Raw genomic sequence first — 14,808 nt, forward strand, 5'->3', positions numbered from 1 at the left:
GGACTATCTTGTAATTTTTGCATGTAATTGATAAATTTCATGAAATGTACTCATCTGATATATCAATGAAATTTTCTTTAATTGCAAGATTTGTTCTTTGTTTCTCAAATTATGTGACTATGCATGTTTAATTGCAATTTATTAATCTTTACTTCATCAATTTTTAATTTTATTTTGTGATGAATTTTGATTAAATTCTGTTGATTTGAGGAAATAACTGAGGAACGGGTTCCCATATCAGAACCTGTTATTGTAGAAGATGAGAAGGTTTCTTCTCAGAAAGATACTGTAACTGGGAGTTCTAGGCCCCTCAAAAGGCTTAAAAAGTTAAATTCTGACGATAAAGCTCCTACAGTGTCTCCACCTTTGAAGAAATTGAAGAAATAGAGCGCTCAGAGGGACATAGTTGAGTCAGATTCAGAGGATGTATGGAAGCAGCTAAGGAAGGGGATCAGGAATCTCTGATCTCAACAGAACCAATTGTTATTGAATCACTTCCTTCTGCACAACCAGAAACTGCTCAAGACAGAATAGCTACCCTCCTATGTCACCTATAGTTGATCCAGTACATACTGAAGAACCAGAACTTGGCTGCAGATCAGAATTTATAGGATGATGTTGAAGCCTTTATAGCCTCACATACTGCTATTTTATCAGAGGATGTTGATACTGCAAGATCTACAAATTATGATGCTGCCAATGAGAATATTACTAGTGAAGCTGCTGTTAATTTAGATGTTGATGCAGCTGGTCCATCAGGACATGCACCTCAACAAACAGTTAACAAAGTTAAGTTGATAAGAAGTTTGTTAGAGGGGAAACACCAGTACCTTGGAGTGAAACTCCTAGAGGAAGGAGTGGACTAAGGAATGGAACACAGTTAGTTTTGTTCCTTCTGAAAATATTCTTGCTGAGCATCTGGAAAAAGCTGATGAAATGTTGTTAAATGATGATTTCAAGGCACAGCTGAGAGTTACTGCATTGAGTACTAGGCACCTTCAAGGTCAACACTCAACAACTCATGCCAAGGTGAACAAAATTTAAGAAACCTTGATCCAATAAGATATGAATGTGAAACTTGAAAAGAACAGATTTTTCAAGCCAGCCTTTGACAGAATTGCCTACATTGAGAAAACTCAAGAGAAGCAACAAACTCAGATTGATGAAATTCTAAAGAATCAAGCTTCTCAGCAAACTCAACTCAATGAGATCCAATCCTCAGTGGAATTGCTTGTCTCTCTTCTTTTACCTGCTGATGCCAAAAAGGGGAAGAAAGTGATTAAGTCCAAATGCAAATCTATTTAGACACTGAAGGGAAAGGATGATGGAAATGATGACCAGGGAAACTCTGATAAGGGTAGAGGTCAAGGTCAAGGCAAAGGATTTTCATCAAGTAAAGCTAGAATTACAAGTCAAGGAACAAGTTCTGATACTGGGAGAAGAATAAGTTCTGATACTGGTAAAAGGATAAGTTCTGGTGAACATCTGGAACTTGATGAAGAAATTTCAAAGCAATTATTTCTTAAAGAAAATCCAGGAATGGACTTTGAGAGTCTAAAGGAATAAGAATCTAGACTGAAAGCAGAAGGTGTCAAGACAAAATCTAAAGCTTCTGTTGTTGAAAAGAAATTTCCAAAGCCTAAAGGTATTGTGATAAAGGAAAGAACAAATTCTGAGGCAACCAAAGCCAAATCACAAGTTGAAATTGATCCAAGGTCCATGGGTAAAGAAAAAGTTGATGAACCTGTAAAGGTTTATATGCCAGTCATGGATGAAGAAATAACTGAAGAAGATGCTAGTCTTACTCTGATGATAAAGAAGATTTCTCAAACAACCTCTGACATGGCTCATGTTGTTTAGAGTCAAGATGTAGTAAGTTCTGATATGACAGTGAAGCAAACAACCTCTGACATAGCTCAAGTTGACTTGATATCAGAAGATAAGGAAAAGGAAACCTCTGACATTGCTCATGTTAAACCTTCAAAGATACTCCTACCATGATTCACCAAAGCTAAACAGACTCAACCTTTGAAGACTGCAACAAGTGGTTTTGAAGCAAAAGTTGTTACAGGAAAGGAAGCAAGAGATAAATCTGGATTGGGTAGTTCTGATGAAAGAAGAATACACAACACTACCAATGATCCAACTTCCTTAAGTGAACCAGGTGTTGGAGCAACTCCTGAAAGATTGAATCGACTTAAATTTGTACAAATGGTTTACCATACCTTTTTAAAAGAACATATCTTGTTATATTTTGACAGATGGAAGGGTATACCATATCAGGCAAAATGCTATACCACTGAAGTATTTTAAGGAACTGGAACATGTTCTATTCCTACTTCAAGTGAAAGACATATTAACAATAGTGCTGCAGGTTATTTAAAGTCACAAATTCAAAGACAAAGAAGCTTTATTCTGTAAAGTCTGACAGCACATACTGTCCCAAGTACAGAGATCACAAAGGTGATATTGTCGAAATGAAGCCTAACTCTGCTAAGATTATAACTACTTTTCTGGGTTATAAGGCTGTGGAATTCAATCTAGAGTCTGACAAGGCATATCTGATCAGACTAGATCAAGACATAAGGAAATCTAAGATAAATGATCTCAGGGCTGCTATTTTTCAAACTGATGAAGATACAGCTGAATTGATAAATGCTAAAAGGAGGATGGCAACTTGAATATGCTGAGAGATGTTTGTTGAAGAACTATCTCAGAACAACTCCTGACATCAAAGAGATCAGAAATTGAAGCCAAGTCAAAGATCTACAACTGCTTAAATTCTGAATTGTATATAGACTGAAGCTGTTATCAGACCTTGAGGATGGTAAAGCTATAAGGACTGTAAGTTGCAGTTATCTAGTCAAATTCTCATGCATTTGTACTTAATGTTTTTGACATCAACAAATATCTGTTGAACTTGTATATTATGCTAATTTATAAGTTGGGGGAGATTGTTAGATATATTTGTGATCATGTGTAATATGATTTGTGTTTAGTTTTCAGATCTTAACTAACAGGACAAATCAGTACTTAACTAGAAATCAATACTTGTATTGAAGTCAGGACTTAAGATATCAGAACTTAAGTTATCAGGAGATATTTATCAGGAGATAATATCAGGACTTAAGGAGACTTTCAGATAAGGCAGGTGGTTGATTGAAAGGAAAGAAGATCAAGATAAATACAAGAAGAATGTGCATGAAGAAGGAATTCTATGAAGAATAAAATACTTGGAAGAAAAGATAACTAGTTGATATATTTTAGGAAGCAAAATTATATTCCATATCAATTAGAACATTATCTTGTAACTGTGTAGTATATAAACACAAATATAGGGTTTACACTATATGTGTTATCTTAATCGAAGTTATTATTCTTTGTAACCCTAGCAGCTCTCGTGATAATTGTTCATCACTGAGAGAGGACAGTTCCATATTGTAACAGAGTTTATTGTGTTGAATAAAATCTGTGTTCTGTTACTTGTGTTCTTAATTTGATTTGATTGTAGTAAACACTGTATTCAACCCCCTTCTACAGTGTGTGTGACCTAACAAATGGATCGAGATTCATCCTTGGTGTGCAGAAAATACACCCATGTGTATCTTGTGTATTCATCAAAAATTACGAGTGCATACCTCTTCTTGGAAATAGACATAACATTCACTGGACCAAAGAGATCAACATGAAGTAGATGATATGGTTCAAGAATTGAGGATTCAGTTTTACTATTGAAAGAAGTTTTCCTTTGCTTGGCTTTTTGGCATGAATCACATAAGCCATCAGGAGTAAACACTGTATTGGCAATCCTCTTACAAGATCTTTTCTCATAAGTTCATTGATATTGTTGAAGTTTAGGTGAGAAAGTCTCTTACACCAGTTCCATCTTCCTTCCACAGATTCTCTACTTAGTAGACAAACTTTTGAATTGTCAAAATTTGTGGAGACCCTGGCTTCATACAAACTACCATGTCTCACACCAGTCAATGTGATCTTATCATCAGACTTACTGACAAATTCACAATGCTCCTTATAAAGTTGACATGGTAACCTCTGTCACAGATTTGACTCACACTAATCAGATTATGCTTGAGTCCTGCAACTAGAGCTACATTTTCAATGATGACATTTCCAACTTTGATTTTGCCATATCCCAAGATTTTTCCTAAGTTGCCATCTCCATAAGAAATACTTGGGTCAGCCTTCTCCTCAAATTCTGATAGCATGAATTATAACCAGACATATGTCCTGAGCATCCACTGTCCTAGACTACAGCATTCCTCATGTGTTCCTGCAATCTGTAATTTGAATCAATTAGTATTTTAAGGACCCGAACTTGCTTGGATCATTTAGCCTTTTTAAGTTTGTTAACATATGCACCAGAAGACTTTTATCAGAATTTATGTTAACATCCTTACTATCAGTATTATACATGCAGAATCGAATTTTGCTTTAATTAAAGAGAGCTTCAGTTATAATAATCATACTACAAAATGTGATACTCTTTACATGTTTAAATAGAATGCCAAACACTTCCACAATGATAATAAGGACTCTGTGGTTTATATTTAACTGTTTTATTCCTAAACTCTGATTTGGAAGAAACAATATTTATCATTTTATTATTCTTACAATAATTAGCAAGATGATTAGTGCTACCACAGTTTAAACAGGTCTTTCTAGGTGCATTAGGTGGGGTTACATAGTTTCCATTCTTATTAACACCTACCTTGCCATTCCTATTTTTCCCAGACCTTTTCCTCTTTCTTTCATGTGTAGATCCTTCAGCTTTTGCTAAGCTGTTTCTGAGTCATTGAACCAATATTTATTGAGTTTGTGTGAACTTGTTCACTCCTTTCAGTAATTAAGTTTGATATAGGTGCTGAGGTAGTACCTTCCTCATGAATTGACCTTAATTAATAAGCATTAGGATTAAACTTAATGGTCTTTATTTGAACTTTGTTCAATTTGACCTTGTTATCAGTTTTTATCGGTTCTGTTATCTCAGTTTCTTTTCCACTTTCCTTATTAGAATTAGATCTAGCTGAGTATCCTAATCCTGATCCCAACAACCATTCTCTAAGATTTCCTGGGTTGCTTTTCCTGAGTTATTCCAAAGTTTAATGACCTCTCTTTCTTTAGCCAGCTCATTTTCTAGATAAGCATGTTTTTCTAACAATTTTTCTTTAACATAAACAACATTATATCTTTCTTTTTGAATTTCTAGCATGGAAAGCAGCTCAGTTTCTAGGTAATCATTCCTTCTCTTAACACAAAGTTTTCACTCTTAATTCTATTGCTCACTAAGGTTTGATCCCTAAAACTAACATGCAGAGACTTAAGAAATAATCTTAACTCATAGATATCATCAATATCAAAAGCAAGAGTAGACTGAGGTACCTTTAATTCAGCATTGTCATTCTCATCATCAGCTTTTTCCATGAGAGCATAATTAACTCCATCATCCGAATCTGATGAATCATCCCAGTTTCTCTTCCTTGAGATCAAGGCTTGTTTCTTCTCAGCGCTGGGTTTTCTGCAGTCAGCTACAAAGTGTCCCAATTCCATTACAGTTGTAACATCTCTCTTTGACTTGTCAAGTTTTCTAGATCATGATTCCTTATTTCTCTTGTTGTTCCTCTTATCAGAGTTTGAGGAACTGAAACCTTTTCTGGAAAATCTTCTCCCTTTGCTGAAGTTCTTGTAGACCATCTTCTTGAAACTTTTAACTAGTAGGGTGGCCATTTGTTCCATATCTTCATTTTTGTTATGATCACTGTCAGTATCTGATTCAGTATCATGATTTGAGTTATCATCAGAATTTGATGATTCAGTATCTGACTTAGCAATCCTGGCTTTCCCTTTAAAGTAGCTTTTCCTCCTAGCTTTCTCCTCTGGTTTCTCTTCAACTTTGAGTGCAACTGGTCTAACTTTTGATCCTTTCATCTTGCTTCTTTGCTCCATCTCTAGTTCATGAGTTTTCAAAATTTCGTAGATCTCATCTAGAGGAGTTTCATCAAGTTCATAGTTATCCCTTATTGATGCGACCTTATAGTCCCACTTTTCAGGGAGAGCAAGTAGGAACTTCAGGTTTGAGTCCTCCAAATCATATTCTTTATCGACAAGGGATAAGTCATTCAGCAACTTCTGAAATCTGTCATAGATCTCAGTTAAGGACTCATTATCCCTTGAGTCAAAGTGCTCATATTCTTGAGTAAGTACTGTCCTCTTGTTCTTCTTGATAGCAGTTGTACTTTGAAACTTTACTTATAAGCATCCCATATCTCTTTTGTTATCTTACATCCAATGAATCTATTAGACATAACACTATCAAGACTGCTGTGCAGGATGTGTCTGACCTTAGCATCCTTCATCATAAATGAGATATCTTCAGGAGAGTAGTCCTTCATGTCTTTCTCTATAATCTTCTCTGGTTCTCCTGCAACCAAAATAGCTACCTTCATTGGTTTGTGAGGACCATCATAGATCCTGTTCAGATATTCAGGATCTGTGGCTTCCAAGCACATGGCCATCCTGACTTTCCAGATTGGATTATCATTCTCTTCCAGGATGGGCACCTTGATTTCTTCATACCTACTCATGTTGCTGCTTATCTTTGATGTGGCTGGGGGTAGTAGCTTCGGATCCAGATTCTGTGTTTCTTCTTCTCCTTTGTCTGACATGGTTGATTAATCTTCAAATCTTAAATTGTTTGTACGTTAACAGCAAGCTCTGATACTAATTGTTAGGCCCTTAATCAACTGTAGAGGGGGGGGTGAATACAGTTAATATAATCAATTCGACAAAGTTTTAACAAAATCAACAGTTTTTATATTAATCTTATAAAAACTTATTACAATCGTACTCTCTCAAAAGGATGAACAAATATCCTTGAGAGCTGTTAGGTTATAAAACTTATTACAATCGTACTCTCTCAAAAGGATGAACAAATATCCTTGAGAGCTGTTAGGTTATGCGAAAGATATAACAATGTCACAATGGTTATATCATGAACCCAATCTATGCTTTATATATAGCACAACTACCAATGTATAAGGAATCTTATTCTATTAACAAGGAAACCTATACAATTGCCTCTGAGATAAATTCCTTCATCGAATTGAGTTCATGTTTCCTTTTCCTCCTCAAAGATCAACTGATGTGATAAATACTGATTCATCATCCGTTGACATCATCATCCGTTGATATCATTATCCTTCGAATATTAACATCCGTCTATGTCATCATCATCCCTCGATGCTTGTAATCATCCGTCGATGCTTATAAATATCATATGTGGATGCTAGTAATCATCATCCGTCGATCCTTCTGATAGTTTCTGTTTGATATCATCAATTGCTCCTAACATTTGATTATATACAGTTTAGAATATTATATATATATACACTTTTATGTATAAGAATAATATTTGTTAATTTATATATATAGATTTTTTTATTATCTGGCTGTATCAGGTGGATGTTGTGTTGGGTAAGTTCACTAACCTAAAACTTTATATGGTCTATTACAAAATGGAATGGGAGTTAGTGTAAGAGTTTTGTCTTATAAGAATTAACTAGCGTAAACTTCTGTGCGAGACACAGACCTTCATATATATTGAAATATTATCTCAAACAAATTTGTATTTATACAAAAATAATTTTTTAATACGATAAATGATTATTTTAACTTTTTATTGAATTGTCTTACTTCTTTTTCTTTGCATATATACTATTAAAGTGGTATTACATAACTTAAGTGGTGAAATCTTATTTTTATCGTAGAGTTCGGTTTTAACTTATCCCGAGAATTTTGACACTAGATATTTATTGTAAGCTACATGTTAATAAAAAAATTAAAAATTATATCATTATAACAAAAATATTTGAAATTTATTTGTAGGGATATGCATTGCGTCACTTTGGGGTAGGGGAGTACAATTCACGCCCCCCATTCCTGAACACACTGTTATACCCAAAATTTGGCATTGGATTGACTCGGGTCAAACGCGGGCTAATTACAGTCAAATTCAGTATTGTGTTGTGAAAGTAAGGACGCGTCCAAGCTTACAGGATGCGTCTACTTGGGAAGGGATATGTTATGAGGCGAGAAGAGTGCATGGTCAAGGAAGGACGCGCCCAAGCTTTATGGACGCGTCAATATTTATGAAAGTGCTTGGCAGATGAAATCTTATGGTGATGGGTGCTTTAGGACGCGCCTACTTTAGCAAGGATGCGTCATTGAAAGTGAAATGTTGTGCACGATGGTTAGAGGGTACGGTGCAAGTCTAATAAGGTTAAGGACGCGCCCTATATTTTAGGACGTGTCCTGTGACTTTACATGTTATAAGAAATAATTAAAGCAGAGTTGGATTTATGGAGGTTAGGACGCGCCCACTTTGTTAGGACGCGTCCTGTGTCTGATCTATATACTTTTGATGTTGAATTCAGGACAAAGCTTGCATGGAGAGGAGCAATGGAGGATTATTTTTGCTAATGTATTTGTTGTAGGTACTCTCTGAAGAATTCCCTCCTTGAGACGGTCAAGGAGGGGGATGTCCGTGAAAAGCTTGAAGGCCTCCAGGGGTGTGCCTGATGATTGAAGGCCTCCTCCTGTATTCAACAGGTGTCCTCGTTGGGGATGCAGGGTTTAACTTTGGTGTGTGCTTTGGGAGCTCTGTTCTTGTATTCAACGGGTGTCCTCGTTGGAGAACTTTGGAGTCATCCTGCACTTTGCACCCAAGAGCTTGGGATCACCTGTCCTGCTATCTGGTGGGTTATCCTCATTCGGGGGACAGGGACGCGTCTGGCACTTGGGATGAACCGTGGCTATACCTGCGTTCGTAAATCAAGGGAGATAGCTGTAGTGACGTGTTATCCTTGCGCAGGGAGATGCACTATCCGTGAAGTCCTACGATTGCGGACGAGCCTTGGGCCTTTGCGGTTGGGCCTCATAGTTGGACATTCCTAAAGCTAGCAGAAGATGGATATCAGATGGGCTTCTATTGGGCTTAGGAGTAAGAAGTCTCAACGCATTAGACTTCTTGTTCTACGAGAACTACGTCAGGCTTGATCCCTATATAAAGGGTACGTAGGCACATTGAAAGGGTAAGAAGTTGAGAGCCGATAAGAGAGCCACCACTTACTCTGATCAATCTCAGCCTAAAACAACCATAAACCACCACACACCGCTTAAGTTTCCGGTAAAGAACCACCGTCACAGATCTTAGTTCCGGCGAGAAACCTCAATCTTTGTTGTTACCAGATTCCTCCGTCAACAAATTGGCGCTAGAAGGAGGGGAGCTAATTAAGGTCGCAATCTTAGGAGGAAAAGATGTCTTACAATCGTGATGGAAGTTCTTATGATGGAAGTGACAGCAGGTCTGAAGGAGAAGGCGGGGGGCGCTATACTCGCCACGAACCTTACGTTCCCAGAAATATGGCGGATCCACCGAGGGCTCCAAATGTGGGGGGACACCTCCCGTTCTCATCAGCAACGCTGATATATTGGAGCAATTGTATCGCATGGGGGATACTCTTAACAGTTTTAACTCAAGACTGAACACGGTGGAGCGCCGAAAGACGAGGAGAGGTCGTCGTTTCCCCCATCACGGTCATGCCTTGGGGAAAGCCCCTATAGTTGAGATAGATACGCAAGGGAGCGGGGATAACCCGCCAATCACTCCACGACGTTTGCAGTATTCTGGTGATGTAGAGCCTATTGTGGAGCTTGCGGATGATGACACTGAGGGCGGAGAAAGGCCTCGCCTGGGCAACCACCTAGTGCCACACCCACATAGGTCTGGGCGTACGATGGACGAGTGTCATCGTGCGGAGGACACTCAAAAACAGGACGGAGGAGGAAGGGATCTTTCAGCCTTGAAAAGAAGGCTTGGCATAAGGTTGGAGGACGACGACTTGAGGATGTTGCTGGTAGAATGGCAAAAGGAAGGAAACACCGGAGAAGCGAGGGCCCGTGATACGACGCGTGTGCCCCCCGCATTCCAAAGGGATGCCGGGGTGCGGCACCGCGAGCACGAGCGTGCCCCTCCGCGAGGAAGGCCCGGGAATTACTACCGGGGATTTCAGAGGAATGGACGAGGGAGAATGGGACATCAATACGGAAGAGCCCCTTACAATGGTAGGAGAGGTGGAGCGCACTCCGCTGGAGAAGCCCCCGCTGTTATTCCTGTAGCTTCCCACAGCGCTACTGATAATGGGTCTGGGGCGCGTCCTCATGACCAGGACGGCGGGCGAATTCAAGTAAGAATGCAGAACAATGATGAAATTCCATGACGCGGTCAAGGTGAACCTCGTGTACGGGAAAATGTACAGGACCAAAACGGTAACATGCCACCGTTGCAGCCCCAGGGCGAGGGGCGGCGAGATCCTCCGCCACACCCGGGGGGTAATCAAGGGGAATTTCAGCAGGTCACAGAGCAACCCCAACAACCTAATGTTCAAACCATTCCTGGGGTAGGGACGTTTAATGTGAACGACCTCAAGCGGTTGCTCAACCATCTTGAGAGAGGAAGAGTAACGGCGACTGCGCAAGCTCCTTCTCCTTTTGCTGCTGTTGTGAGGGAGGCGCAATTGCCCGCAGGATACCGGAACATAACCAATGACTTGCGTTTCCACGGGAACTCTGATCCTGTGGAGTTCTTGGGGCGTTTTAACATTGAAATGGATGTATATCAAGTACCTGATTTGGGTCGATGCCGTCTCTTGGCAGCCACCTTCAGAGAAGGCGCTCAGCAGTGGTTCCAAAAACTTGGTCCAGGTGTAATTACATCCTGGGAACAGATGAAAACTTTGTTTTTGACACAATTCCAAGCCGCGGTGAAGTACAGACCACCTGTTACCACGCTGGCTAATGTGAAACAAAAGGAAGGAGAAAGTTTGACTTCGTATTTCAAGAGGTTTAACGCAGAATCTACTTTGGTGAGGGGTGCAACTGATGAAACGTTGAAAATATTGCTTATAGCTGGGTTGCATGTGGGGACGGATTTCTGGAAACACCTACAAGGGAAGGACCCAGTGTCATTGGCTGATGTGCTCGCGCAGGCGGAGTCGTTCAAAGCAATCGAGCAGTCACTTGCAGAAACAAAAAAGAATGATAATACCTATAACTCCAAGGGGCGATCCAAGAGAAGGGACAGATCCGTGAGCCCGGACTATCGGCGAAACGCCAGAAGCCCTAACAGGGTAAATGCTGTGAGCTCGCGAAGAGAATGGAGCCCACCATCGAACTACGAAAGAAGAGTCAGCAATTATACACCGCTGGCGGCGTCCATTGATCATATCTTCGAGGTAAATAAGGATAGGGGAATCTTCAAGAAGCCCGACCGTCTAACTTCATGGCAAAGCAGAGATAAAAAGAAGTACTGTGACTACCATGAGTCTACTGGCCATGACACCCACGAGTGTCGTCACTTGCGGGATGAGATTGAGGAATTGATCAAGGCTGGACACCTGGGAGAATGGATTGACAAGGTGAAGCGACGCAGGGGACTTGATGACAAGGGTAAAGATGAAAGACAGCCCCCGCGGGCGGAGGATGTTGAGAAAACAGCAGAGGTCAAGTTTCAGAGGGCCGGCAGTATTAGGGCAATTTTTGGAGGACACCCTTTCGTTGGTGATAGTAATCGAGCACTGGAAAGAAACGCGAGAGAAGCGAGACATCCACCGCTCACCAACATCCACAGCTTGGAAGACAGACCCCCGAAAGTCTTTAAGGGGAGTCCGCTGATATTACATTCAAGGAAAAAGAATCTAGGTGGGTGCATCATCCTCACAACGATGCGCTGGTGATTACCATGCTTATTGGGGCAATGAACGTACATCGAGTTTTCTTGGATAATGGGAGTTCTACAAACATCTTGTACTACAGCACCTACAAAAAGCTGGGTTTCCCAGATAGCGACATGTATTTCGAAGATGCACACGTCTATGGCTTTACTGGGGAAGCTGTGAGAGTTATGGGTTCGGTCAGGCTTCCCGTCACGCTCGGGGAAGGAGCTTTGTCGGTTACTCAAATAATAGATTTCAAGGTGCTAGATCAGGATTCCGCGCACAATGTGCTGGTCGGCAGACCTTGGTTGCGAGCGTTCAGGGTGATAACATCGATACACCACTTGATGATAAAATTCCCAATACCAAACGGAGTTGGCAGTCTGAGAGGGTCACAGTATGAGTCGCGCGACTGCTATCACAAGGCTGTCAAGGAATTTCGCAGAAGAAGGTATGAAGGGAAAGGTCTCCCATACGAAGATATAGAAGATATTCATACAAAACCAAGTGGAGAGGTCCATGCCCACTATTTTGTTGAAAACCCCGGGAAGGAAGAAACCAATACCTCTGGAAACTCTTTTGTGACGCAGGCACATGTTTCGAAAATCCGTAGTGTAGAAGAAGTGGTGGCGAGTCATACAGAAGGAATCATACAGAAAGAGGTTAACGGGGAAAAGTTGGAAGGAAGAAGTGAGATTTTGCAAGGTCTCGGCAATAACATCAAGGTTGATGCTCCTCAAAAGAAGGATGCGCCCTTGAATGAAGTTGAGGTTGATGCTCCTCCAAACGAGGACGCGCCCTCAGATGAAAAAGTGGAAGTTGAAGACCCCCGAGACTTTGATTTCGATTTGGATCCCAGGATCCCTATGCCCACCGAAAAAACGGGACCGGCCGAAGACACAATATCTATTCCGGTTGATAAAAATGACCCAAATAAGGTTTTGAAAGTGGGATCTCAGTTGGATGATGAGATGAGAGGAGGTCTCACCCGCTTTCTAATTGCAAATCTTGATGTTTTCGCATGGAGTCATTTAGATATGATAGGGATCGACCCGGAAGTAATGTGTCACCATTTGAATATCCTCCCGAATTGCAAGGGCATACGTCAGAAACGCCGCCCAGTAAGTGGAGAAAGGGCGATAGCATTAAAAGAAGAAGTAGACCGGTTGTTGGAGGTGGGGTTGATCAAAGAATCGTTCTACCCCGAATGGCTTGCAAATCCAGTACTGGTGAAGAAACCGAATGGGAAGTGGAGGACATGTGTGGATTTCACGGATCTCAATAAGGCCTGTCCAAAGGATAGTTTCCCGCTGCCAAGAATCGATCAGTTGGTGGACGCGATGGCGGGGCATGCGCTGTTGAGTTTTATGGATGCATACTCCGGATACAATCAAATTCCGATATATGGCCCCGATCAAGAACATACATCCTTTATTACGGACAGGGGGTTATACTGTTACATAGGAATGCCGTTTGGTTTGATTAATACTGGCGCAACCTACCAGCGGTTGGTTAACATGATGTTCAAAGATCAAATCGGGAGAACCATGGAAGTGTATGTGGACGATATGCTGGTGAAATCTGAGGTGACGACTGACCATATCAAACACCTGATGGAGATGTTTAATATTTTGAGGAGGTTTCGTATGAAATTAAATCCGCAAAAATGTATGTTCGGCGTGGAGTCGGGCAAGTTTCTCGGGTTCATTGTCAACCACAGGGGAATTGAGGCCAACCCCGCGAAGATCAAGGCATTATTGGATATGAAGTCACCCACCAATGTGAAACAGGTGTAGAGTTTGATTGGGAGAATCGCCGCATTAAATCGATTTGTTTCCAAGTCGTCTGATAGATGCAAGGAGTTTTTCAAGGCGATTAAATTAGCTGGGAAAGACTTTGTATGGACGTCAGAATGTGAAGAGGCTTTCAAAAGAATCAAGGAGCAACTGGGACATCCTCCCATGTTGTCAAAGCCGTTGGATGGGGAAAATCTAATACTGTACCTCGCAGTGTCTGAATATTCGATCAGTGCAGTTCTGGTAAGAGAGGAAGATGGGCAGCAATCACCAGTGTACTACGTGAGCAAGCCGTTACACGACGCTGAAACTCGCTACACAAATATGGAGAAACTGGTTTACGCCCTGATTCTTGCGTCAAGAAAATTGCGACCATATTTTCAAGCCCATAGAGTTGAAGTTCGTACAGCGTACCCGCTGCGACAGGTCCTGCACAAACCAGAGTCATCAGGCAGAATGCTGAAATGGGCTGTGGAGTTGGGACAGTTTGATTTGGAATATGTGCCTCGAACAGCGATAAAAGGGCAAGCCTTAGCCGATTTCTTGTTGGAATTTGATTCTGAAATTGATGATAAAGCTTTGGTAATGCTATATCCACCTCATGCCGAGGAGTCTTTGGAGGAGTTTCCGCATCCTTGGTGGATCTTGCATGTGGATGGGGCGGTTAACAATGGAGGAGCAGGTGCGGGTATAGTACTTGTGTCTCCGGAAGGCCACCATCTGATGAGCGCAATTCATTTCAAGTTTTACGCAACCAATAATGATGCGGAGTATGAGGCGCTGATTAATGGCCTGAAAATCGCTCTGGAAATGGGGGTGCGAAACTTAATTGCAAAAAGTGACTCAGAGTTGGTAGTGAATCAGGTAAACGGGGGATTTCAAGCGCGAGGCCCGCAAACAGAATTATACTTGAGATGTGCACATCGCGTGATTGGAATGTTCAAAGAAGTTAGATTGGAATGCGTTCCGCGGGAGAAAAACAGTAATGCGGATGCTCTGGCAAAAATGGGGTCGCAACAAGAGGCTATTTTGTTAGGATCCATTCCTCTTGAAATCCAGGAGGTTCCTAGTATCCCAGAGATAGAAACGATGCAAGTGGATGAGGCTCCTAAGGAAACATGGATGACGCCCATTCTAGCTTACATTCGCAAGGGAACACTCCCCGAGGATAAGTTTATGGCTCGTCGACTCCGTTATCAAGCTACAAGATATGTGATATACGA

The 14,808-nt window shown here is 41.0% G+C and overlaps 1 protein-coding gene across 1 annotated transcript; it reads left to right on the plus strand.

The window, feature by feature from the left end:
- Nucleotides 1–11,815: 11,815 nt before the first annotated feature.
- Nucleotides 11,816–13,585, plus strand: LOC141690630 (uncharacterized). Its single transcript, XM_074495413.1, has 2 exons — nucleotides 11,816–12,910; nucleotides 13,295–13,585. The coding sequence occupies exons 1-2, from the start codon at nucleotides 11,816–11,818 to the stop codon at nucleotides 13,583–13,585; spliced, it is 1,386 nt and encodes a 461-aa protein (XP_074351514.1).
- The last annotated feature ends 1,223 nt before the right edge of the window (nucleotides 13,586–14,808 follow it).

This window comes from Apium graveolens, chromosome 10 (genome assembly GCF_009905375.1).
Source record: "Apium graveolens cultivar Ventura chromosome 10, ASM990537v1, whole genome shotgun sequence".
Lineage (NCBI taxonomy): Eukaryota > Viridiplantae > Streptophyta > Magnoliopsida > Apiales > Apiaceae > Apium > Apium graveolens.

What these genes read in the sequence shown, in the direction of transcription:
- LOC141690630 (XM_074495413.1), top strand. Translation starts at nt 11,816, where the DNA reads ATGCTTATTGGGGCAATGAACGTACATCGAGTTTTCTTGGATAATGGG. An exon ending in TACGTCAGAAACGCCGCCCA is followed by an intron (nt 12,911 to 13,294) that starts GTAAGTGGAGAA and finishes GCAACCTACCAG; the next exon opens with CGGTTGGTTAACATGATGTT.